This window comes from Bos indicus x Bos taurus, chromosome 29 (assembly GCF_003369695.1).
Source record: "Bos indicus x Bos taurus breed Angus x Brahman F1 hybrid chromosome 29, Bos_hybrid_MaternalHap_v2.0, whole genome shotgun sequence".
Lineage (NCBI taxonomy): Eukaryota > Metazoa > Chordata > Mammalia > Artiodactyla > Bovidae > Bos > Bos indicus x Bos taurus.
In genome coordinates, this window is record NC_040104.1 from 14,551,554 (window position 1) to 14,578,164 (window position 26,611).

Below are 26,611 nucleotides of genomic sequence, written 5' to 3' on the forward strand. Positions count from 1 at the left end.
GTCAGTCTCGCTGACTCCTGATTGGTTTTACATTTCATCCAGAATTTTTTTCTCTCCTCTCTTGCTCTCTCTTTTCAGTTTCTCTCTCTGATCCCAGGGGAGGGGAAACGGGAATAGTGAGAGATCAAAAATAAACCTCTTATGTCAAAGCCGGGAAGGAAGTATAAATACGAAGAACTCGGCAGCCCACTCGGTGCTTCCCGGGGTGTGGAGGAGGCGGGCGTGAAGGGCGCGCACGCGGCCAGGGCGCCAGCTGCTGCAGCTCCACTGGCCCGGCGGGCGCGAGCCGGAGAGGCTGCCTGGGGACCGCCGCCGCTAGACGTCTGCCCACCGGACACACGCCCGACCAGCCGCCGAGCGCCTACCCGCGAGGACAGCGGCCGGGCCACCCGCACCTGCCCGCGCCGGGCCCCCTTCCTGCGCCTCCCGCGCCGCCGCCGCAGCCCCCATGCCCCGCGCCGCCCCCCGGTGGCCGCCGCTTCTGCTGCTGCTGCTGCTGCTGACGCTGCCGCCGCTCGCCCGCGGCGCCCCGGCCCGGCCCGGAGGCAGGAGGCCGGCCTCCGCGCTCGTGGTGCCCAAGCGGTTGCAGAGCATCGCCGGGGAGGTCGCGCTCCACCTGTCCGCCTTCGGCCGCGACTTGGAGCTGCGCCTGGAGCCCGACGACAGCTTCCTGGCGCCCGAATTCAAGATCGCACGCCTCGGGGGCTCCGGCGGGGCTGCCGGGCGCGAGAGGGAGCTGCGCGGCTGCATCTTCTCGGGCACGGTGAACCGGGACCCCGAGTCGCTGGCGGCCGTCAGCCTCTGCCGCGGGCTGAGCGGCACTTTTCTGCTGGAAGGCCAGGAGTTCACCATCAAGCCCCAAGGCGCTGGGCGCTCCCTGCATCAGCCACACCTCCTGCAGCGCTGGGGGCACGTGCACCCTGCCACTGCAGCCCAGCCCCTGTCCAGAGCGTCTGAGAGGGAGGCGCAGAAGGAAGAGGGTGAGAGGCAGGAGAGAAGAGCCGACACAGCGGAGGAGGAGGAAAAGGAGAAACAGGAGGAGGACGAGGAGGGCCAAGAAGAGGAGGCAGAAAGTTCCAGCGAGCCACCACCAACCCTGGGGGCCAAGAGCAGGACCAAACGGTTTGTTTCGGAGGACCGCTTTGTGGAAATGCTGCTGGTGGCCGATGCATCCATGGTTGCTTTCTACGGAGAGGACCTAGAGGTAAGACTTGCTGTGCGGGGACACCCTGATCACCTCCCAGAGTCTCCAAATTGTCCCCTTTCTTGTCCCTCTGAGAAAAATCCTTCCAGCTCCTCACCCCAAACAAGGTCCTCTCCTTTCTGAGAAAGGGAAGTAACTCTTTTCATGACCTTTGACACCCAGGAGACCACCTGCTCCTGCCACTACCTCCCTTTTAATTGGAGGGGAGGCTCTGGGCTCCCTCCTCCATGTCCACCCCCATCCCACACATGCTGAGCTGAAAGTGAGTTTTAAAGCACCCCCACCCCAGACACCTGCCTCGCACAACAGAGACGATAAGTGAGCATTTGGGAAGAGCATCTACCCCAAGCCCCATTTCTCAGCCCCCTACTGTCTTCAGACCTGAGGGGCTCCCAAGGAAAGGCCGCTGGGATGCAAAGGTGTCCTTTGCCTGCAGAACTGAGGCTGCCTTAAGTAAAAGACATTGTTTGCAGGGAGTTGAGGCTGGAAAGGGGCTGCCCAACTTCTGTGCGCCCAGCTGGTTCTGATCAGGGGCACGGATACCTTGCCAACCTGGCGCTTAGCCCTGGCAGAACTTGGCAGCACCGGCGTCAGCACGAGAAGGGAGGGGAACAGAATTTCTGCCTGGGGATTCAGCCCAGGAACCTGAAGCTTCAGGGGAGAGGGAAGGAGAAGACAATGGGGATCTGACCTCCTGTGGTGAGTGTCCCTGGTGGAGCCACAACTATTCTTGGCCCACCTGAGCTGCCCTCTGCCTAGACACAGCTCTCTATTGAGCTGGGGCAGGGAACTGAGTCCAGGGGACAGTTCCTGCAGCCAGGCCGATTCCAAATAGATTTACTGATGCTGCGGACTCAGCAGGAGGTGTGTGTGTCACCCTACACCCCAGCACCTCCTCCAAGGACCAGATGAAGCAGAAGGCTCCAGGTGAGGCCGCACTTTCTCTTATCCTGGGGAGCGCAGAACCAGAGATGTGCCCCATGGAGGACTGACCTACCCAGAGGGCACCGATTCCTGAAATGGGCACCCTGGCCGCAGCTGCAGCTCAGTTGCTGCCATTTTGGTGATGGCAGTCTTGGCTATCATCCCATTCTAGCCTCAGCCTGTGCCCAGCTGATGCCTGCCTTGGGGGCTTTGGCACCACCTGTGCACAACAGTCTACATGAGGCACGGCGGGCCCTTCTATTACTTGCCCCAGCTTTCTCAGTCTGCCAGTCACTGGGAAATGCATTCTAGGTGCAAAGATGGGAAGAACTGGAGGTGAAAGGTCCACGTGGCTGCCCCCCTGGATGCTGCCAGGGTGGTTCAAACCCATCAGACCCCATGTTGGCAGTCTGTATTCACTCCTCCCAGAGCTTGGGATGGCAGCTTTGACCCTGCAGTCCAGTTCTGCCCAAGGACTGTGGGTCTGCACTGACCAAGTATCTGCTTCCTGGCCTTCCAGGAGAGCAGGGGAAGGTACCAGCCGCCTCCTCTGACTCCTGCCCCAGCATGTCCTCCAGAAGGCGGCAGGTGGGACTTCTCCCATCTCAGGTTGAGGACAGCCACACCTGGCTACCAGGGGACCCCTGGCAAAGTCCATCCACCTCAAACCCTGGGTGCGGTGCTGAGCCCTCCCACACACGATTCCTTTCTGACAGCTGCCTGACAACCGGGAGTAGGAAAGCCCACAAGAACAGGGAGAAGCAGCGGGAAAAGTCATTGCTTTTCGGTCTTCAGAGTCAAAACGTCCTCCCTAATGTTTCCCTACCCTCTCGGCTCAGCTCAACGCCCAAACACTTAAGATGCTGTGAATTTTCCTCCAGCATGTACTTGGCAGCTCCAGCTGTCAGAGCCACCTGAGAGCAGACATGCGGGCTGCCAGGCACCAGGGTTCCCAGGCCGCTGAGGCAAGGGTAGGGCTGGGTTCTGCCCCAGGTCTACTGCACCAGACAGCTGGCTTCCTCTTTGCACCCAGGGGCACTTGTACCCTCATAGGACTCTTGGCTGGATGACCCAACATGCGCATGTCCCACATGGTCCCCTACACACACACAGGTTTCTGGACATTCAGACAGGATCGCTGCAGCAGCCCACCACCTCGCTGGGTCAGGAGAACACCCCAGAAGAGCTGTCAGGCACCTTGAAAGCTTAGGTCCTTCCCTGGGTGGGTAGGGTTCCCTCTGCCTTTGGGGCCAGCCCTGACCCCTCTCCCTTGGTCTCATCCCGTCACTGCCTGCATTCTGCTGTCACTGCCCCAGGTGGGGCTGAGGCTGAGGCACAGCTGTTTCTATGACTGACCCCTGGCCCCTCTGCTCTGACTGTTCACCCGCTGTGGAGATGCCACAGGACAGACCTGAATTTCTCAGCTCAATCCCTTGGACTGTCCCATGAGCTCAGCCAAGGCACAAGTGAATGTCAAGGCCAGATTCCCTGGCCTGCCCAGACACACCTCCTCAAATATAACCTAGTTCTCTGCAAGTAACTCTTCAAGGAGTCCCCTGGAGACCTCATTCACACAGATGGAGGTGCTTTGGGGTGTCCCAGCCACCAGGGTGTGTAATGAGGATAAAGAGATGCTTCCCCTTCCCCCATGAAGAGACGCACCTGGACTTGGCAATGGAGTCTAGTCTAAGCATCGCTGAGGCTGCTTCCTAGTGAGCCTTCTGGAAAGTTCAGCACCTCGTGGGGAAGTCACACGCTGAGGACATTCAATCTGCAGAGTGGTTTACAGGGACCACGCAGTGCAAACACCTGTGAGGGGGCAGAGGAAGAGAGTGAAGGTTACAGACGATCTGTGACTTCCCCCAGGTCTCCTCACCTGACAGCCATGCTGGGGTGCTGGGCCGTGCCGCCTGCTCAGCACCAGGAGGGTCTGTGACTCTGGCTCTGCCTCCCTTGACATCCTCCATGCTGTGGGAATGGGTCACTGAGCCCAGCCACCCAAGCAGGTCCAGCCACAATGGGAGGCCCAGTCCTGAGAAGAAACTGCCTTCAAGGCCAGAGAAAGAATTAACCGTGCGCAAGTCTGGCTTCACTGCGGAGTGACGAGGAAGTTTTCCAGACTCTGTACACTTGAGGAGCTCAGACAAAGGGGGCTTTCTGAAAGGGGGGACCACCTCAGAAGAGACCTTTAACTCTGTCTGCACCCAGCTGCTGCTGACTGTTCCTGGATGAAACTGCACCAGGAAGGGGCGAGAGTAGGGAGCGGTGCCCCACGCTCAGTCTGGAAAATGGTCTAGCCAGACCATCAGCTGCTGAGCTTCTCAAGTCGCTGCTGAGCAGGGAGGTCCCCAGAGAAGACCAGAGGCATCCCAGAGTCAAGCTACTAGCCAGTGGCTTCAGGGAGGGCTAAGTCACTTCACCCCCGTTCCACTGCCCTTCGGGAAAATGTCTCCCACCAGCCCTATCACCAGAGTGGCCAAGTATCCTGACTTGCCCAGCACAACCCCTGGCTAGGATTATCTTGGCGTAATTATTAACACTTCATCTTTACTCTCAGAAGTGTCCTGTTGTGGATAATAACAGAACAGACACGTGTCTGAGTCTCCGCGGGCACGTTATATTGCTGTGAAGTATGAACCCCCACTAGAAAAGACCAAGTCTTCGGTCTGTTGCCATCAGAATGATCGACCGTGTAAAGCACTTCCCAGTTTAAAAAGGCCATAGTCTTCAACGGTCCTTGAGTCACCATGTACCCATCCTCCTGTCCCACTGGGAAGGCAGGTAGGACAGAGACAATGTCAAGGGCACGCGGTCTTGCTCGCATACTTTGATCTCACTGTGCTGCAGTTGTCCTTGCAACAGCAAAGGTGGGTGGCAGTCAGTGCCATGAAGAAGAGCATAGACTTTGACAGAAAATAGAAATGCATGACTTGAGTAAGTTACCCCTTTTTCTGAACCTCAATTTCTTCACCAGCCTGACAGGCACTGTTCTACCAAGGATCTGGCAGTGTCTGGAGGAGATAGTAAAATACAAAAGGCATCTGACCCAGGGCCTGACACATAGCAGATGCTCGGCAAAGCACAGCTAATACCAGAGTTGCCTTGGATGGCGTTTTGGGCCTGGAAGTCAGACCTGCCCTTCTGGACCAGGAGATAGGCCCAGAAGTGGGGTTCACGGTCTCACAGCTGCCCACCTGCCCAGGCCTGGCTCCCTGCCCCCAGGGTCAGTTAGATGCACAGACATCTGAGCCACCAGTCCTCAGAGGAATTTCTCATCCCAAAAGCTCAGTGATTGAGAGAAAGGGTAGGTGGGCCAGGCCAGGACTGCGGACTTTAACAGACACTTTGGACCATACAGGCCTGGCAGCCCTCTTTTGATGGGAATTATCTTAGAAGAGAGCATCCAAGGGAAACTTCAATGTCCTCCCATTAAACCCACTGCCTAAAAGGAAAATTCTCAAGCCGGCTCAGCCTGCCATTTGCATGATGTTTGGAGAGGAAGCTACGAGCTCCCTGAACCCCAGGGAGAAGAATCCATGAGCCTCGGTGTCAGGTCGCACATCCCGTGCACTCGTGTACCTTCGGCTCACACTGGGGATCAACCCATTGACAGTCTCTGCTAGGATGATGGAACAGCTTGGGAAACAGAGCCTTCTTAAACCTTAGATCACTGGTTCCTTATTCCAAACCTTTAGGGACTGGTTGTGGGGCAGCTGGCGTTTCTCGCCTACATGCCTTCTTCATCAAACATCATCTCCCTAGTTTTGAGATTGTGATGTTGGAACTTGAAGGGAGTTCTCTTGTGAGGAGGGTTGCAGGTTGTTGCAGGTTGTTCCAGGAGTTGGCCACTGGTCCTCGTCAGGGGTGGCAGGGGGCACCCTGGAAGCAGCGGATAACTAGAGGGAAGAGCCAGACAGGCTGCCACTCCTCAGCCCTCACCCCCAGCTGCCTAATGAGGTGGTTACTTGTTTCCCTCAGGAATCTGACTCCAGGAGCGGGTGCCAAGTTTCAGCTTTGTTGATACGATGTTTACATCAGCCTAAACGTAGCTGGAGTGTCTGACACACTAAGTGACCTGCCGACCCTTGTTTATAGTCTTACCACATATCTGGCCGGTTGCCGGCGAGATGAACAGACAGATCCCATTCACAAGTAATGGGATTCATCTGGAACTCCCACACGTGACCTCAGCCCCGGAATGTCCCTCTGTAGCCTTTCACCTTCGGTTCCTTCCTTCTGGTCCCACCTTCCAGATCACAGGAGGGCAGAAAAAGAGACTACAGCAGGGTGGAGCCCTGAGGGGCAGGGAGCAGGACTGGCCACACTCCTGGCAGAGGACCTCGGTTTCCTGTTCTGTAGAATCATCCTAGACAATGCTCTTCTGGAGGTCCCAGAGGCAGGAGAGTGACCTGATCTGGCCTCCTCGGAGGCCCTGGGAGCTGTTGGCGGCCCAGGGTTGGGCAGAGGCCAAGCACCAATGTCCACTCTTCCTCTGACCTTGATGGGACCAGAAGCAGCGTGAGCCTGAGAGCCTGGGTCTCACCAGCCCATCCCTTCTCTCCTGACCCAAGCTGAGGAGGATTAAACCCCCTGGGCTGTCCAGGCAGAAGCCAGGAGGCCAGGTCCTGGGAAGTTTAATGAGAAGAGTATAGACCTCAGAGACAGACATGCCTGTGCTACACCCCAGCTTTAAGAGCTGGGTGGCTGTAGACAAGGTATTTGACTTGTGAGAACCTCCACTTCCTTGTTGGAGAAATGAGGATGACTGCCCAGATCATTGTGAGCATTTCCTGAGGTGACGCATATCCAGTCTGCGACTGGTGCAGAGGAGCTCCTGTTAGGAGTGACCATTACAGCAAAGAAGAGTAGGGGTTACCGCAGCAGACTGAGGACAATTCTCCATGGACTCTAACCTTGAGTGTTCAGACAAGTGCTTCTGGGCTGAGAGCATGAGGGGAGGGGTGGCTGGCAGGGAGACGGTGGGTGTCCAGGTTAAGGTAGATAAATCGTGCAGTCCAGTAGAAGAACTTTCTGTGACGATGAAAATGTTCTGCAGCAGCCATGAGTCTTATGTGGCTATTGTTGCTCTTGAAATGTGCCTGGTGTGGCAGAGGGACGGTGATTTTAATTGGATTGAATTTTAATGGATTTAGATGTCCATGGCCATGTGTGGCTGGGCAGGACGTTAAACACACAAACTTTGGAGCCAGGCCTGCAGGGTTCATGGGCTGGCTGACACCCTAGCTCTGGACCTCAGGCCACTTACTCAGCCATGGATTTCTAATACGTACAAGGAAGGGAAATAATGCCAGTGCTTGGGGTGGCGGGGAGGGGGGTTAGGAGCCCACCCAAAGAGGCTATACACCAATGCCCTGCAGTGAGGAGTGCACAGCTCAGGTGACAGCAGGGGTGGGCACTGCTGGGAGGTTGACCCCTCCCTCTTCACCCCTGCTCGCCTCAGAACCACATCCTGATGCTGATGTCCATGGCCGCCCGCATCTACAAGCACCCCAGCATCGGCAACTCCGTCAACCTGGTGATGATGAAGTTGGTGATCCTGGGGGACGAGAAGCTGGGCCCCGAGGTGTCAGACAACAGCGGGCTGATACTGCGCGACTTCTGCGCCTGGCAGCGGGACATCAACCAGCCCAGAGACCGGCACCCTGAGCACTTCGACACGGCCATCCTGCTCACCAGAGAGGTTGAGGGCCTCCAGACACTGCAGGGGAAGGGGTGGCACTGGGTGGGTCAAGGAGGGGGTGTGGCTCAAATGTGGAGCCAGCCCAAATGTGGGGACTGGCTCCCTGCTGGCCCTAGCTGGACAGAGAGCCATGAATGTGGACGAGGGGGTGGGGCGGGAGGAGGAGGTCATGAGGACAAGTATGAGGTATTTCAAGGGAAGCAGAGGAATGTGTAAGGGCTCTTGTCCAGAAGTTTGTGACCAGCTGTCTGCTGAGGTCATGACAAGACAAAAAGGACTCAAACTGCCCTGAGAGACATGTGGAGTTGGAACAAAGTGCAGAGGTGCAGCTGCAACCCGGGTTAAACCCTGGGGGCAGGTAACCAGGCTCCTCCCATAATGTCTCCAAATCAGGAGGCCTGCCCACCTTCATGGTGAGGTTTAAGCAGGTGGTTTCCTAAAGTCTAGCCAGACTCCTCATGGGTAGAGGCCCTGCTCCCTGCCCCCCAGCGTCAAGACAACCCCGAGGCCAAAGCTGCGTGTTTAGCCCCACTTCACAGCTGGGGAGCCCGAGGTCCAGGGGTCAGGGCCCACCTGTCTCCCTATGCAGGGGGGTCCATAGCTTCCCAGGCTATCCTGCCTCCCAGGACAGACTTCCCAGGCCCACAGCCTGATGTCTTGCTGATGTAGATGACAAATGTCCTTTGTGAAGAAATAGAGATTTGGCTGAAAACATCTCCCTCATCTCAGGAGGTGCAGGAACATGCAGTTCCTGTCCTCTTTCTGTCCTCATGTCTCGCTTTCTCCTGAGCAGAACCTTTGCGGGCAGGAGGGCAGGTGCGACACCCTGGGTGTGGCCAACGTTGGCACCATCTGTGAACCCAGCAAGAGCTGCGCCGTGATCCAGGACCAGGGCCTTCAGGCAGCCTACACTCTGGCCCACGAACTCGGTAAGATCCCCCACTCCCAGAGGCCAGGTGCTGGGTTGGGGGGACCTGCCTTCCAGAGTCCAGTGGTGCAGCCCCCCAGGGCTGTGCCGTGCTTCCTGGTTGTCACAGAGTAACTGTGCCCTCATGCTCTCCATCCCCACCCTGAGTGAAGGGCCATCCTCAGGCGGCATGGGGAAACACCAGTGCTCAGATAGAGCCGTGAGGGGGTGTCCTGGCTAAGCAGTCAGGATTCAGAAGGTCAACTGCAATGACAGTGAGAGAAAGTGAGCAAACGATTAAGGGGAATGTGAATCAGGAAAGGCCCCAGCAGAAAAAAGAGGGATCCCAGTGCTCCCGGTTCCCCTGGGAGAGTGGGCTGAGAACTGTCCCTGAGGAACAAACAGGTGGAGTTCCTGGATGAGCTGGCACTGCTTAGGCTTTCAGAGCACTGTGCCCCATGGATGGACGGCTGACAGCAATGGAGGCGGCAGGTGGACTAGGGGTCTCGTCCTTCCCAGGGCACGTCCTCGGCATGCCCCACGACGACTCCAAGCTTTGTACTCGGCTGTTCGGGCCCCTGGACAAGCACCACATGATGGCGCCGCTCTACGTCCAGCTGAACAAAACACGGCCCTGGTCCCCCTGCAGCGCCTCGTTCCTCAGAGAGTTCCTGGACCGCGGGTACGGTAGGTCCCCGCTTCTCCCTGGCCGGCGGCGGGCACCCGCATTCCTGGACCGCGGGTACGGTAGGTCCCCGCTTCTCCCTGGCCGGCGGCAGGCACCTACTTTGCTTGCGTCTCAGGACGGGAGACATTCAGCAGCAGTGTCCTCACTGCCCTCCAGGGCTGAGGTGCTCTACCCACTCCTCTAGCCTGCTGTTCCTCAACCCAGCTTCTAGCGCCAATGAGATTATCTGCAGAGCAGGTAGAAGTGGTCTGAGAAGGTCTGTTGGAGAAGGTGGGTTCCCACAGACCTTGAAGGAATGGAAGAATGTTTGTCATACAGAGCAGAGAAGGGAGCCTCCGGCTGGAGCCGTACATCACAGGGTAGCGTGAAAACAGCATAGGCAGGAACGCCCCCTGAGAGCAAGGAGTGGGGCGAAGTGCCTGGTGCAGGCAGCCTGGCTTGTGGAGTAAAGAAATGAAGACACAAGTGATTCTTGATGCAGACATAATAGATCGTTCAAACATCAATACTTTGGCTTTAATTCTCTGGGCCTGGATTTAACAGTCCATTTACATCCCTAATTATACTGTGACTTAGATTAGTGCTACAATTAGCTGGCCTTCCCTCGGTAAACACTGCATACATATAAGACATTCTGGATGACAAAGAAATTCAATCCTTTAAATAAATGTGCTACTGATAATCAAAACGTGGAAGGAATTTCTCTAGATGATGGAGTGTTGACAGTTTGTGGATTGAAGTCAAGGAGTCCTTGAGTGCCATGTGACAGGAGGGAACCCCTGGCCCTTATTCCTGTTTCTCTGCTTCCTTCATTCCTCAGGGGACTGCCTTCTGGATGCCCCTTCCTGGGCCATGGCCCTGCCCACAGACCTCCCCGGCCGCAGGCCCCTCTACGACCTGGACCAACAGTGCAAGCAGATCTTTGGGCTGGGCTTCCGCCACTGCCCCAACTCCTCTGACCAGAACACCTGCGCGCAGCTCTGGTGCCGCATTGATGGCCCCGACCCCCTTTGCCACACGAGGAATGCCAGCCTGCCCTGGGCCGATGGGACACCCTGCGGGCCCGGGCACCTCTGCTGGGAGGGCAGCTGCCTGCCCGAGGAGGAAGTGGAGAAGCCCGAGGTGAGGGATGGCCACTGGGGTGTCAGGGAGAGGGACGGGGGAGGGCTGTTTCCATGGAGGAAGCCGCACTTGAGAGCTAGGAAGCAGGAGGCTTGGGGCCAGATGCAACTATGAGTAGAGCCACACATCCTTTGACACACAAAATAAAGCGTATTTATTCAGACACAAGAGGAGCCCTTCGAGGGTGTCCTCAGAGCAAATGGATGGTGCTATCAGGGCTTGGGCGTTTGGAGAGCTTGCCTTTGGAACAGCTGTGGACTTGACTTGGAGGACTGGTGCTAGGCGTGGACACTCCTGCGCGAGACTGTCATGGACACTCAATAAACAGAAGCCATTATGAATTCTATTATAAACGGAGTGAGTGACAGCAGAGGAGGGACACCCCATCAAGAAGGAGGGGAAAGTATTCATGCCCTACCCGTGTCTGAGCTGAATTCTTAGCTAGGGGTCAGGACAGTGGGAGGTAGTGTGGGGACCCCTTGTTCCAGAAGGAGGGAAGAAGGAAGGGGAACCACCTCTGAGCCAGCAGAGAAAACTTGGCAGAGTGAACCTGCAGGGAAGGCAAGGCAATGTCGAGAAGGGGTTTTAAACGACTGGCTCCTTTGCCCTGCTCTTTGTACTTCCGAACTGTAAGGCTCGTCACCTTTCTCTAACTGGAGTCACTGAGCCATCTCTGAAACAATGTCCGATGGGTCTCAGCCTGGGTCTGGCCAGCTCTGAATCACTAGGGTGGCCTGCGCTCTCACCTTCTGGAAGGCTGTCCTCAGGGCACATCCCGTGCACGGAGGCCCAGGGGCCTGTGTGGCCACGTAATCCACACATTCCTTCTAAGCTTGGGCCGGGATAGGCGTCATGGATTCTTTCTAAGTCCCCTCCAAGCCCCTGCCCAACACGTGGCTTTTCCCAACCCTGTCCTGTAGTGTGGGCTTCACACAGTCCTGAGGGGAGAGATGGGAAGGGGGTCCACTCCCACCTTCCCCAGCAGTGCAGCCAGGCTCCACACAGGAAAAAGTGGCCAGAAAGTGAACCCAGGCTAGTGCTTCTAATGTATTTTTAAGGGGAAAAGACAGATCAGAAATATTGCATAAAAAAAAAAAAAAGAAATATTGCATATATTGACAGAATCATGTCTCTGTAAAATAAAAACACGGGACCTTCATGACGATAGTCAGAGCACAGGTATAAAGGGATATTGATGAAAATCATGTCAATGGCTTCATCTAGGTAGTGGTATATCTTTAAGTGTTACTTTCTCTCACATTTTTCCTATTTTTCATTTTTTATAGGATCACGTATGACTTCTGTAACCTTTAAAAAATTATTTTCATTTTGAAAACTCTGTGTACCCACCCATCACAACTGCTTGACCTCAGAGTCAGTTGTAAAGTTGGATGTGACTGTTCCCAGGATGTCCTACTCACTCCTGGACCTGGAGGCTAGTAGACTAGCAGCCTCACCTCCCAGAGATCCTTCCTTTAGGTCAGAGCTGCTCAGCCTCAGCACTGGTGGTGTCTGGGCTGTGTGCACTCTGGCTGTATAGGCTGAGCAGCTCCCTGTCCCCGACTCGTTGGAGGCCAACAGTGTACACCCTGCCCAGCTGTGACAACTACAGTGTCTCCAAACACTGCGGGAGTCTCAGCCCCCATGGGAAACCACTGTATTTTCCTCAGCCTTATTCCCATAAAAGTGTTTGATTCTGCAACTGAGCACCTTACAAAGGGTGAGGAACGGTTCTAGACCCTTGGCTGCTTGGGGGGCAGCTGAGGGCCAGGCCCGCACAGACTCTGTGGTCAGCTGCAGTCACACAAGCCAATGGGAAGACGAATTGGGCAGTTAGCGAACTCCACCCACCAGCACAAGCACAGCTAGGAAAGGAGGTCCCACCGAGAGCCTAGGCCCTCTCCCCTCACCCCACTCAGAGCGGCCTTGTGTGTTGCAGGCTGTGGTGGATGGAGGCTGGGCCCCGTGGGGACCCTGGGGTGCATGTTCACGGACCTGCGGAGGAGGAGTACAGTTTTCATACCGTGAGTGCACGAATCCTGAGCCTCAGAACGGAGGGAAGTACTGCCTGGGTCAGAGAGCCAAGTACCAGTCATGCCACACCGAGGAGTGCCCCCCAGACGGTAATGACCAGAGCAGCTGCTACGGCGACTGCAGCACATCCCTGGAAGAGGGTGGTCTCTCGGGCTCAGAGCTTTCCAGGGTGCAGACAGAAACGGGCTCTTGAGGCACCACACTTTGGGGCAGCCTACAGTGCCCCGGGCCAGCTCTCACTGTGCAGGGAGAGCCTGGAAAAGTCAAGGAGAGAAACCACCCTGGTTTTTGGAGATGTGGACATGGAGGATGTCACTCCCAACCAGCTTATGCTCTAGAGCCGGGGCAGGGCTCTGCGGAGGGCTAGAGTCCACAGTAATACTACTCCTGGAGGAGTCTAAACCCTGGTCTGTGTGCAGAACAATGGAGCCACTGTCCAAAGCAATTGTCGGAGCCACCTCCAGGGTCACTCCAGCCAACGTTCAGCCCAGGGCAGAGGGAAGGTTTCTGAATCTGATCCTAGCACACACTTCTCCTAAGAAGGTTGCTCATCTCCCCTTGGGGCCATGGCATCTGCCTATGGGAACCTTCCTGGGAAGTGCCTCATTTCCGCCTCCCAGGCACATCCCCCAGTGCCCACAAGAAAGCACATACCTTTTTTTTTTTTTTCCCATGTAGTCTTCTTTAATTGGAGGATAGTTGCTTTACAATGTTGTGTTAGTTTCTGCTGTGAATGAGCTCTGAGTATACATATATCCCCTCCCCCTTGGACCTCCCTCTCCTCCCTTCCCCTCCTAACCCTCTAGGTCATCACAGAGCACTGAGCTGAGCTCCATGAAAAGCACATACCTTAACTCCTTAACTAGGAGCAGTGACGGCTACAGAGACATGAGAGGGAGTCCCTGCAGATCTTTGCTCCACCACCCTGTCCAGCTCCTTGTCGCAGCTCCAGGGAGTGTGACAGGCAGCAGATGGCACACACTTTTAGGGAGGTTAGAGAAGTTCCTACAAGCACAGAGGCCCAGCCCAGGGAGGGCAAATAGCAAGGGAGTCTGGAGGCTTTGTAGTTTTGTAAGACGAGGAGGAGCCGTAATGGCAGGAGGCTCTAGAGCATCTGCCTGGAATTGTGGGCATCCTCCTGGCACACTAGTGAAGGGCTCCTGGGGAAATGAGAGAGAGAAGAGAGGAGAGGGGAATGAATACGAGGCACAGAGGAGACACGGACAGGAGCTGAGACCTGGATTTCAGGTGCACTGGTACCAGCCATCTCCATCAGCGGGAGCTTAGTGCCTCTCGTGTGCCTCGGCTGTCCCGACGCTCTCTCAGGAGGGGGCGTGGCCACCTGGGGTTTGAAGCTCCACAGACCATGAAGGTGTCCAGCTCGGTGGGGAACCTCAGCAGTAAGAGCAGCGCTAACTTCAGGACCGCGAGAAGGAAACACCCAGGTCTTCCTGTCTTGGAAGCAGCAGGATGGGTGGGAGACTAGGCACCAAGTCTCACAGGAAATCCCCAGCCTTAGCTTGTGAGCAGTGGACTGAATTGTGGAGTATGGGAAGGAGCATGCAAAACCTCAGCTCATCCTGAACAGAGGACAGGACTTAGTGACATGCCGGAAATAGCAGATGTAGGTGCTCAAATGTCGAGAAGATACCAGGGTTCCAGTCTCAGGCTAGAAGGTGGTAACATCACCCTGTGAAGAGCCAACCTGGAGAAGGCAATGGCACCCCACTCCAGTACTCTTGCCTGCCTGGAAAATCCCATTAATGGAGGAGCCTGGGAGGCTACAGTCCATGGGGTCGCTAAGAATCGACACGACCGAGCGACTTCACTTTCACTTTTCACTTTCATGCATTGGAGAAGGAAATGGCAGCCCACTCCAGTGTTCTTGCCTGGAGAATCCCAGGGATGGGGGAGCCTGGTGGGCTGCCGTCTATGGGGTCACACAGAGTCGGACACGACTGAAGTGACTTAGCAACAACAATGAAGAGGCAACCAGGTGATGGAGGAACCACACGGAGTTGGGCCTCACTGAGCTGGAGGTAATCACAGTGTCTTCAAGTGGACTCCCCCAAAGATACCCAGAATTACAGCAAGTGGAGAGCAGAGGCCAGGTCAGAATTAGGGACAGAGGGGGCCTTTGTCCAAACGTCCAGTGTCAAGGGTCATGATTAGCAGAGGGTCCAAAATATACCTCCGTGTGTCATTCTCTGCTTCCCAGGCCTACTGAGCTATCCCCATCCTCACCTAGGTTTGGTGTTGGTGGTGGTTTAGTCGCTAAGTTATGTCCGACTGTTGCAACCCCATGGACTGCAGCCCGCCAGGCTCCTCTGTCCATGGGATTTTCCAGGCAAGAACACTGGAGTGGATTGCCATTTCCTTCTCCAAGGGGTCTTCTCAATCCAGGAATCGAGTCTAGGTCTTCCTGCACTGAAGGCGGATTCTTTATACCAACTGAGCCACGAGAGAAAGCTAATCAGTAAAGCAGAATTAAGACTCTCCCCAATAGAAACACTGTCTTTCCCAGAAAACCCCCGCGGGGCAGGCTTCTCCTTTCCTGCCTCATGAGTCAGCGCCGAGGTCAGTGCTGAGGAAGGGCGGGCTGAGGTGACCCGCGTCCTGGGACCAGGTCAAGTCCAGGAGGAAGAAGGATGCCCAGAATCCGGGCATCTCCCCCTCGGGGTCCTCCCTGCTTCAGTTCAGCATGGTGACTCCGTGACCTCTCATCCTCGTTTTAGGGAAAAGCTTCAGGGAGCAGCAGTGTGAGAAGTTCAATGCCTACAATTACACAGACGTGGAGGGAAACCTACTGCAGTGGGTCCCCAAGTATGCGGGGGTGTCCCCCCGGGACCGCTGCAAACTGTTCTGCCTAGCCAGGGGGCGGAGCGAGTTCAGAATATTTGAGGACAAGGTGAGGAACCTTCTGGAACTCAGATGCACGGGTGGGGAGGAAGGCCTCCTGGCCCGGACCACGTGCGGGCTGCACCTATGCTCAGGTCCCTTCAGACCCTGCTTCCTTTCTGCAGGTGATCGATGGCACCCTGTGCGGACCCGATACTCTGGCCATCTGTGTCCGTGGCCAGTGTGTCAAGGCTGGCTGTGATCACGTGTTGGACTCACCTAAGAAGCTGGACAAGTGTGGGGTGTGTGGGGGCAAAGGCGACTCATGCAGGAAGGTGTCTGGCTCCTTCAGTCCCTCCAGGTGGGTCTCCCAGGAGTCCTGTCCCTAGCTGCAGGAGTGGACCGGGCTTTAGAGACAGTGGCGGCCCCTGCATACCCGGGAGTGCTAGCTGCAGTGTCTGCATGAACTCGGTATCCTCTCTGTCTCAGAGTGGTTGTGAGGGGTGAGGAGGTGGGAGAGCACGTGGTGCAGTCTGACTGGCAGAGGGGCCACCGGAGGCCACGTGCATGGGGCTGCATCATCTCTGAGTCAGTCGGCAGCAGATGTGCGCTGAGTAACTGGGACCCCTGCCAGAAGCAGCTCCTCCAGGCCTGCTGTGGGAAGGACGTTTCACCTGCACCCGGTGGGTCCTGCCCTTTCTGCAGGTGGATCTTCAGAAAGGGGGTTCTTGGGGGACCTTGGCAGTCTTGGAGCTTCCTGAATCTGAGAGCCCCAGATCCTTTCTCATACCTTAAATCCGTAAGTTCATGTGAAGTGAAGTGAAAGTTGCTCAGTCGAGTCCGAGTCTTTGCGACCCCATGGAGTATACAGCCCATGGAATTCTCTAGGCCAGAATACTGGAGTGGGTAGCCTTTCTCTTCTCCAGGGGATCTTCCCAACCCAGGGACTGAACGCAGATCTCCTACATTGCAGGCAGGTTCTTTACCAGCTGAGCCACAAGGGAAGCCCTTCTATATTTAAGTGCTTTCACTTCTGATTGATTCCTAAAATGAGTCTGTCAGGGCCAGGATGGTCATTCCCTGTTTATAGATGAGGAAACTGAGGCACGAAGAGATAACATGATCATCTGAGGTCACCATGGTAGGTAACAACGTCTGAGGAGAACCCAGGTTTCTCCTTTCCTAGAGGTTTTTTCCTGCCCTGCACACACTTCGTAGAGAAGGGCAAGGGTCCATGGCCACACTGCACCCCTACCCAACTCCTTCATGCTACCTCATCTCATCAGAATCAAAGAACAAAATCTGCTTTCAAATACAACTCGCGAGTCTGTTCATATTTAAACTCAATGATATAGAAAAAAGAACCAGGCGGCGTGAGGCAGTCAAAGGGGGAGTCCCCACAGTGCTCGCTCAGACCTTAGATCAGGGGCCAGGGTCCTCTCACAGCTTCCCAGTGGGCATGAGACAAGAACAGCAAATAACAGAGTGACTGCCCTCCTCAGGCCTCTTCACCTCCCTCCTAGCCTATGAGACCAAATACTTTCTACCCACAACGAGAAGAATAAGAATTCAGGGTTCTCCATCCCACAGAAAGCCCAAGGCCCACAATAAAGTGAAAACATTTGCCCCAGAGCACCCTGTCGCCCCCGATGGCCCAGCTCCTGGTGCTGGCACACCCAGGAGAAGGCCCCTGGACACAGTGTGCCACCCTGCTCCCTGCCCTTGAGCCATACAGCCACACTTCCAGGAACGGACGGACTCTGAGAGCGGAGTGAGGCATCCAATCTGGTCAGATCCTGGACTGGGCATGGGGACTTGAGCAGCAACAGCCCAGCTTTCACTTCCCTTTGGGCTCCCTTCCCCTGTATGCTATCGTCAGTTCTCATCTCCAAACACTCACAATAGAGCTGCCGGGCAAAGCAAAAATCCCAATGTACAGAGCATTCTTGCTGGCGTCACCAGCTAACTTATTGGCAATTTTATGCAACTATTTCCTGATTTGATAGTGCAAATTTTTGTTTGCCCACCTCCAGTCACTCCACACTGACCTCTTGAGTGCCTGACTTGGGGAGCCACAGGTCCTAAGGGTATCTTTCTGTTCCTGTCACAGTTATGGCTACAATGACATTGTCACCTTCCCGGCTGGCTCCACAAACATTGATGTGAAACAGCGGAGTCCGCCGGGAGTTCAGAACGATGGCAACTACCTGGCCTTGAAGACCACAGATGGGGAGTACCTGCTCAATGGAAACAACGCCATCTTTCCCACAGAACAGTACATCCTGCTGAACGGGACTGTCCTCAGGTACAGCGGTGCCTTCACCTCCCTGGAGCGGCTGCAGAGCTTCCAGTCCCTGCCCGAGCCACTGACCTTACAGCTCCTGAAGGTCCATGGGGATCCCCTCAAGGTCAAATATACCTTCTTTGTCCCTGATGATATGAACTCCAGCAAACAGAGCAGCAGAGAGAGGACAACCACCAATGTCATTCAGGCCCTGCTCAACACGCAGTGGGTGCTGGGGGACTGGTCTGAATGTTCTCACAGCTGCGGGGCCGGCTGGCAGCGGCGGATGGTGCAGTGCCGTGACCCCAGCGGCCAGACCTCTGCCGCCTGTGATGAGGCTCTGAAGCCTGAGGATACCAAGCTCTGCAGAAGCCTGCCCTGCTTCTCGTGATGCAGAGGGGGTGGCTTCTGCTCATGGACTCGGGGTGTGGGGTGCAAACAAGGTCGCACTATGGTGACCCCACATCTGGAGGTGGTATTGCCAGCCTACCCAGGCCTTACACTGCCATGGCCCTCCAGCTGGGCATGAATCTACAAGGGGAGGAGAGGAGAAGAGACAGACCACAGATGCTGTGGGGTGGACCCTCCTTGGTTCAAGTAGAGGGCATAAGGTAAAAGGGACACAAACAGAAGACTCGTTCAGCCTGTTTGAAAAGGAGTAGCAAATTTAAATGAAAAAAAACTGTTTTCTACTTGGTTCCCTTGATAAATAATCTACCTCAGTGAGGAAAATATTAGTCCCAGAGAGACGGGGAGTTGGGGTGATGGTGAGCATCACGGCAAGCCCGATATTTGCACCCTGAGGCATCTTCAGAGATGACCGGGACTATCTTCAGCATTAAACCCATCGGCTGGAGGGCTGCGAGCCCGGGACTGTGAAGAGCCCCGTGTTCTCAGGCTCCCACCTGCAGGGGTGGATCCACTTCAAGTATTTATGCAAATGTGTCTCTGAACTAAAGTGTGCTCTTGTGCCAATGCAGGGGTCTGTTCTGGCTCTGTACTTCTCTGGAAGGGCAGGGGACCCTGGGCCCCAGGACAGAGGCTGAAACTAGGTCAGCTCACCTTGAGCACACCCGTGGAAGCTGGCACCTTGCCTGCATCTCTGAGACCTCCCTCTGAGTGTTCTTATCTGCCGAGTCCAGCCAGTTGAGGCAAGGCTGTATCTGCATACTCCAGACTGGAGGTTCCCCAACTTCAGCGGGCATTAGGGTCATTAAAGGCCTGCTTGAAACACAGATGGCAGGGCCCAACCCCAAGGGTTTCTGAGTCAGTGTCAGGGACTGCAAATCTGCATTTCTAACAAGTTCCCAGATGACATGGAGGCTGCTAGTTTGGGGACCCTGCTTTGAGAAGCCCTGCTCTAGTGGAAACTTCCAACTCTGGGGTAACAAAGGTTTGGCGATGCCCCCAGGTTGCTTATTCTTGGGAAATCCTTTCCCATTCCACTCTGCATGTGTCCTCATCCTCATATTTACATACCGACCAGCCGGAGAAACAAGATTCTCTTAGCATCTGAGGAATGCCGCACCTGTTTCTAAGGACCATCATCCCAGTGACCTCAGCTCCTTCTCTTCACGTCGAGTTCAGCCCCAACTCACAACTCTTTTGACTACACAAACTGCAGTGTCCCCATCAGTGCTGTTACACAGAACGACCTCCCCACCAGCACCTGAAACCTGCCCGAGAACCCCCTAATCCCACCTTACTCCAGGTCCCCTCATCTCTGCCTGGCTCTGAGCAAGCCCCCAGCTAGTCTTCCATGTGGTCTGGTGTACAAGGAGCTTAGTACAAGGATGGAAAGGAACAGACGACATCAAGAGACGACACTCTAATGAAGATGGGAGAAGTCTGAATGAGGATCTTCCTTTTTCTATCCCCTTTAACCCCCTGGTCCTTCCCTTTAGCTATCTCCTGAGACCCCTTCTAATGAAAAGTGGGCTCAGCAGAGAGGATGCTGCACAGAGCCTGTGTGAGAGGAAAGGTTCCCCTGGGAGGATTTAGTTGTGGGGCATAGGCAGGCAGATAGGATTCAGCTCCAACCCCGCCTCCGAGGGTTGTCTTGACATGGTGCGAACTCCACGTGGCGGCCGTGGACGCCACTGACCACTTTTCCCTGACTGCCATGTCCTTGGTGAGCGGGAGGCAGGCTCGCCTCAGCATAAACAAGCACACGCAGGCATGTTGATGATGACCAGAAGTGCCATATTTTTCCTTGTTGCGCACCAGCTTTGTTGAGATGGACCGTGTATTTCTGCAATTCTTTGTCTCTTTCCGTTCTCTTTCTCCCCCAAATAATCAAGGCCAAGTGTGTCCACAGTAACTGCCCACGCATGCCCAGCTGTGCCTTCCCTACAGCCTGCATCATTACCAGGCACAGAGTCTGCCTGGCACTCAGCTGGCAGCAGAGCTGCTGGTGCGCAGAGCAGAATAATATCCCACTTGGCTCCTCTTTGCTGTGTGGGCTCAGCGAGGCTCACAGAAGACAGGCTTGTTTGTGTCTGGAAACTCAGCAGCTGCAGCTCAGGGACTCTGAAAACAGATCTGCAGGGAGAGACCAGGCTGTTGCTCCCCCAGCCTACCATGATCACCCTTGTTGCCCAGAGGAGGGAAGACTGACTTTCCTTTGCTGACAGCTGCACCCTCAGCAGTAGTTCCTCACCGAAGTGGTACCGGTGCCTCCCCTGAAACTCCGTGAGGCCCTGACTTGACAGGTAACTTGGTCTCCTCTGGCCCCTCCAAGCTCCTGGCAGAAATATTTCAAAGGTGGTCCATTAGCCTCAAAGTTTATTTCCAACCTTCCATCCTTGAGATAAGTGAGTCCTTGTCTGGGGTTATTCTCTCCCCTTCATTCCCCTGTAGCTGACCAGAGGGTTTGTGAATTCACAGAAGTATGCTATGTCACTGTCCCCAACCAGCTTTGGTCAACCACCCCTCTCTCCCAGGGTGAGGGGCTCATCTTCCCGCCAGCTCCACGTGGTGCTCTCTGAAGACATTCGCCAGGTGTTACATCCTTCGTATGGGGGCTTTTTAACCAAGTTTGCCCTTTTACTGAAGACTGTTCCCCCTTAGCATCCAAACGTTTGTTCTTCTTGCTTTCCTCTGGGCCCCTCTTCATGTTTACCATGCCTTCCTCCCACCAAAAAGAAAACAATGACAGAACAATAGGAAAGTCCTTCAGAGTATGCTGTCTTCTGCTTTGTCGTGTGATCTCCATGTGGTCCAGGAAAACTGAGTGGCTTTGTCACAGCTGTGTTCTCAGATCTGCAAAGTAAGCTGGTGCCTCTGCATAGGGCCCAAGAACCCCATGTCCGAGTCTCCCCTGGTCTCATGGAAAGGGGCTCCGGAGCCCCAGCGATATCTGCTGTGTGGGCTCTGCCTCAGATCCCCAAACCCCTCAGGAGGCAGCCGCCTCCCTTGACTATTTGGGAATTAGGACCGGTTTGATTACAAGAGTGAATACAATGTGGAATTTACCAAAGAGAATCAGGTGCAGGGCTATCCTTGGAATTCGAGATTTCTCCTGACACAGCTGCATCCCTGCCTTTTGCCTCTTGGGTGAGTTAAAGCTAAATTATTAAATACTCGGCCAAAGTCAAAGACAAGACACCGTGAGCATGATGAAGACCGTGAGGACAGAGTTCTAGGCAATAATGCATCCACGCCCCAACCCCTGTCCTCCTCCACCCTCTCCCAGTGCAGAGTGGAGAGACCTGTATCCACAGCAGTATCCTCCACCCCTAACTCCACCGGGGGACTGGATCCTCAGCCACCCCAAGGCCTGGAACAGGCTGCCGTGTGTCCTGGGAGGAAGAAGGGGAAGGCACAGAGGCAGCGCCACCCTGCCCTGTAGAAATGCAAACCAGGGTTGGCCGACCTGTGGGGGCTGTGACTGCAGGACAGCATGTCTTTCTGAGAAAGGTCCCTACTAGCACGGCACGTTTCCCCACCCCATCCCGCTCCTCTGGCTGAGCTTGTAGCTTCAAGAAAACTGCCCATGGAATGTGAGAAGGAACAAGGGCACCAACCTAAGTTGATGTTTTCGCTGGGTCAATCTAGTTGATCCGTGGAGACATACTGTGGTCAGATCGACCTTACATAAGAAACACTTTCAAACAAAACAACGTGAAACGCGAGGGGAACGAGAGGTTGACAGCGCTGAGCAAGCAGGGCGGTTGGGCTGTGCCCCTGCCTGGAGGGCACCTCATGAGCCCCTCTCAGGCACCTGTCTGCTTTCTTGGTCAGTACTTCCCCACAGCCGGGCCAGGCTTATAAAACAGGAGCACCCTGTGACAGCTCAGTTCCTGCTTCTTCACAGGGGGACCTCTCTGATATCCCACTGGAAAGGCAGTGGGCCTTCCCAGCTGAAAACTGAGTGTCCACCAACCCACAACCCAAAACTAGACCCTGCTCAAGTACTGGGAAGAAAAGATGAGACCCAAAGCCCAGGGGATCCTGAGCTGAGACGCTAGAGCTGGGAGAAAAGTCCTGGGAAGAAAAGATGAGACCCAAAGCCCAGGGGATCCTGAGCTGAGATGCTAGAGCTGGGAGAAAAGTCCTCAGATGCACCTGTCTCTTTAGGACATATGTTCCCTCAGGCCTAGGCCTCAGCAACGAGAGACAGGAACGTTCTGGCTGACTTTCCACCTCCACCAGCTGCCCAGCCCATCCCTGGCAGACGCACAGATGCCCCCAGGAAAGGAGAGAGAAGAGGAGTCTTCCCCAGCCCTCACTGTTCCTCATTCCAAACATTCTGTGAGTCCCAGCACACTGGAAGAGTGTGTCCTCCGCCAAGCACAGCTCCCTGTTTCTAAGAAAGGGAAGAAAAAATAGTTGAAAGGGTTTTTGGACCATGGAGAGCTTAAGTTTCTGGTAACATAAATGAATCAGACACAGGTAAAAGAATTTTCTCCAGAAGTAAAGAAAGATGCTGTGAGTTCTTCTATTGGACCAGAAAGTGGGGAAAAGATAGCGGAGAAGGGAGATGCATCCAAGGTTGAAAGGAGGGAGAAAACCACTGTGAACGGTAGATCAAAGAGAGGGTCTGGTGACGACAAAGGTCAGCGTGCACCTCCCAAGGCCATATCCTGCACTTGCTTATTACTCAACTTCTTCACCTCTAAAGTTATAGATTTAAATATTGTGTCCACCAACCACGACTTCCAATCCTTCCAGACCTTTCATGCTCCCTCAATACTTATTCTAGGGACCCCAGGTCCTTGACCCACCCACCATACCCACATCCCCATCTTTATTTCTCCTCCATCTCTACTTCTTTCCCTGTGCACATGGAGTCCATGTTCCAGCACTGCAAGCTCCATCTTGCCAACATTCCTGTCTTCCTTGCCCCACTGACTGACTAGGGCGCCACAGCAGAGCCCACGGAGACCACTGCACCCTCTGCCCCAGGCTTACCATCATGGTGTTGACTCTGAGAAGCAGGGCCCATGCCACTGAACTCAAGGGGCCACCATGAAGTTAGCATGTTCAGTGGAAGCTCTGACCAGCCACCCAAGCAGGCCTCCCTCATTAGTTCTATCGCTGATCCTGTATAAAATTACCTTCCACTTTCTTCACTCTCCTGATGAGTTCATGATCCCACCATGAGTGGAAGACCTCACCTCTCCCAACTCAGCAGAACTCAACCCTACATCACCCATGATTTGAGGAGAAAGGAGACACAGTCTCACTGCTGACCAGTCAGGCTACAGACCTGAAGCTAGAGGAACACCCTGATTTTATCTTATTTTAGAACCGAGAAGCATATTCCAGTAACTCTCAAGTATATAGTAGACGGGGTATTTGGGACCTTATTAAATTAATCTCCCAGGTCCTCCGGGCATAGAGCATAGGCTTCCAGGACTCCCCACCCCGTCATCCTTGCCTGCCCCTCTTTCTTCTACCACCCACCCAGAGTCCTGCCTTTCCTTGTGCTTGCTCCCTGGCATGATTTATCACTTAGTCCACACTGTCTGCTGTCGCTGCTGCATGGACCTGGACCTTCAGATCTCAGGGTGGATGAGGGGAAGCTAGACAAGCCCTCGTGGGGACACAATCAGGACAACAGTGACAGCAGCCTCCCCACACTTGCCTGTCTCTGGGGCACTGTGATGCTGGAAGAATGTGTGCTTCTGCTCCATCTGGAGTTATGTTACCAAAGATCCCTCTATTTTTCTAGTCCCCAGATGTGCTAGATCTCAGAAAACGGATGGGATTTTAAAAAATCAAAAAACAAAAAACCCTGCCCACAAGAGAATGAAAGTCATCATTCAAGAAATCACAGTATCTTGCCACCGGTCTTAAGGTCTGACCCATAGCTCTACTTAGTCTTTTAAAACTATCCTCTTTTCCTGCTTCTGTTACACATTGAGCTATTTTCTCCAGGTAGAATCAGTTCCTTGCAGACACCACAGCCCTCTCCATTCTCAGGTCCTCAGTCCACATCTATTCTTCCCTCTTCCTGAAATGACCTTGCTCCTTGCTTTTTCTTCTCCCCCAACTTCAGCAGTGCCCTCAGTTCAGTTCAATTCAGTCACTCAGTCGTGTCCAACTCCTTGTGACCCCATGAATTGCAGCATGCCAGGCCTCCCTGTCCATCACCAACTCCCGGAGTTCACCCAAACCCACGTCCATCGAGTTGGTGATGCCATCCAGCCATCTTATCCTCTGTCGTCCCCTTTTCCTCCTGCCCCCAATCCCTCCCAGCATCAGAGTCTTTTCTAATGAGTCTTATTCATAAATTCCCAGATTCAAGGTCACTTAGTCAAAGAAGCCCTCAGGTTAGGTGCAACACCCCACGGCCTCATGTACTTTGCTTTTCAGACACTAAGCTGGACCACAGAGCCCGTGAGGCCAGGACCACACCCTGGGTTCACTGCATCACTGGCATCTGCTGCCTGTTGTGCAGCAGGCACTTAATAAATAAGAAAACAAATGATTGAGTTATTTCTGTCTTACAATGTGTTCACAGCTCCCCACATCCCTCTGTTGCTTCCACTCTCCTAATCCGCTACCAAGTCCCTCTCCCCACAGCCCCCCACAGGACTGCTCGCGAGGCCGACAATGACCTTGCTCAGTCCCACAGACGTTCCTCTCTCCTGCCACCTGAGTCCTCGCCTCCTTTGTGGTTCCTGTCCTCCAGTCACTCCTAACTTGTGGAGACCCTCAGGGTCCTACCCATGCTTCCTGGGGTATCTCATACACTCTCATGCTCATGGTTTTTTCCAACATGCAGATCATTCTCAAATTCAAATCCTGAGACTATGTTGGGGTCCCCAAGATCACCTCATCATCAGAGATTCACTGGAATGCACAACACTCAGTGCAAGTTGTGTTTACAGCTAAGATTTATTACAGAGACACAGGGAGGGACAGAGATACAGGTGGGTCCAGAGGAGTCACCGTAAGGCTTCCCTGTGCTCACTCCCCCCAATTATGAGGGGTCACATGGAGCTCACTGTTCCCCAAATACATGCCTGTGAGGTGTCAGCCCAGGGAAGCCCAGCAGGGACTCAGAGCTCAGGGCTGTCCCTGGAGGCTGCTCACATAGGTACCCTCTGCCTCATACACCAACATTCCAGACTCCCAGAAGGAGAGCCGGTGTTCAGCATAAACCACATGGTCTGCACAAACAGTCCAGGCACCGAAAACCAGACTTATCAGTTAACTGATGATGTTGACATTTTGAGAGCCAAGTTCCCAGATGCCAGCCAAGGGCCAGCCTTGTGACAGGCCTCACTAGGGACAGTGGCCTGGGCCTGATGTGTCCCTTCCTTTCTGCACAGGCTGGATCACTTTCCTGAACCATGGGTCCTTATGTTTACAGCTCCCCACCAGACTCAGTGCCTCAAACTCACCCTCTCCCAGCTGCTGTGCCTGTTACCTGTCTTCTGTTCCCCTCCTGCTCCTCACCCATCCTGTGTACTGGCTCCCACATGAACCATATCCCTCTAATCCTCCTGCTGCTCAGGACCCCCAAACCTAAGTCAGCGTCCACCATGCATCCCACCCCTCCCATCTGATTCTCACATTATTCATAGTTTTCCTTGGAAGGAAAGCTATGACCAATCTAGACAGCATATTAAAAAGCAGAGACATTACTTTGCCAACAGAAGTTCGTCTAGTCAAAGCTGTGGTTCTTCCAATAGTCATGTATGGATGTGAGAGTTGGACCATAAAAAAGGCTGAGCACCTAAGAATTGATGCTTATGAACTGGTGTTGGAGAAGACTCTTGAGAGTCCCTTGGACTGCAAGGAGATCCAACCTGTCAATCCTAAAGGAAATCAACCCTGATTATTCATTGGAAGGACTGATGCTGAGGCTGAAGCTCCAATACTTTGGCCATCTGATACAACCAACCAACTCATTGGAAAAGACCCTAATGCTGGGAAAGATTAAAGGCAAAAGGAGAAGGGGACAGCAGAAGATGAGATGGTTAGATAGCATCACTGACTCAGTGGACATGAATTTGAGCAAATCCCGGGAGATGGACAGGGGAGCCTGGCACACTGCAGTCTATGAGGTCGCAAAGAGTCGGACAGGACTTATTGACAGAACAACAATAACAGATCTTTTAAATACAAACATTGGATCATTTCACTTCTCCACTTAAACCCTTTCATGGCTCTCTGATGTACTGAGCACGTAAATGTAACCCTCTCAACAAGATGTGCCGGTTCCCAAGTGACTGTCACCAGAAACTCCCAGTGACACTGTGTCTTGTCAGCTTCTCCCCAAACCCTGTTACCCCAGGCCTCGCAAGCCCTCCCTGAGCCTACAGTGCTCTTTCTTCTGCTCAGCCCGCTCCCTCCACTCATCTTTCACGTTGAAGACTGAAGTCACATCCTCGGAAGTCCTCCCCCATTTTCCATAGTCTAAATGAGGCCTGATTACTCTCTTCCATAACAGTAAC

At 54.3% G+C, this 26,611-nt stretch overlaps 1 protein-coding gene across 1 annotated transcript; it reads left to right on the top strand.

Annotated features, from left to right (window-relative positions):
* The first annotated feature begins 448 nt into the window (after positions 1 to 448).
* On the top strand, positions 449 to 18,394 carry ADAMTS8 (ADAM metallopeptidase with thrombospondin type 1 motif 8). The gene is made up of 9 exons (XM_027532433.1): positions 449 to 1,204; positions 7,590 to 7,829; positions 8,623 to 8,758; positions 9,256 to 9,423; positions 10,245 to 10,546; positions 12,486 to 12,669; positions 15,316 to 15,488; positions 15,604 to 15,779; positions 17,529 to 18,394. Exons 1-9 carry the CDS (start codon positions 449 to 451, stop codon positions 18,091 to 18,093), a joined length of 2,700 nt encoding a protein of 899 aa, XP_027388234.1. The 3' UTR covers positions 18,094 to 18,394.
* The last annotated feature ends 8,217 nt before the right edge of the window (positions 18,395 to 26,611 follow it).

Excerpts from the sequence above, each read along its gene's own strand:
- ADAMTS8 (XM_027532433.1), top strand. The coding sequence starts at position 449 with ATGCCCCGCGCCGCCCCCCGGTGGCCGCCGCTTCTGCTGCTGCTGCTG. Across the intron at positions 1,205-7,589 it reads TCTACGGAGAGGACCTAGAG|AACCACATCCTGATGCTGAT; the intron begins GTAAGACTTGCT and ends TGCTCGCCTCAG. Across the intron at positions 15,489-15,603 it reads TCAGAATATTTGAGGACAAG|GTGATCGATGGCACCCTGTG; the intron begins GTGAGGAACCTT and ends TCCTTTCTGCAG.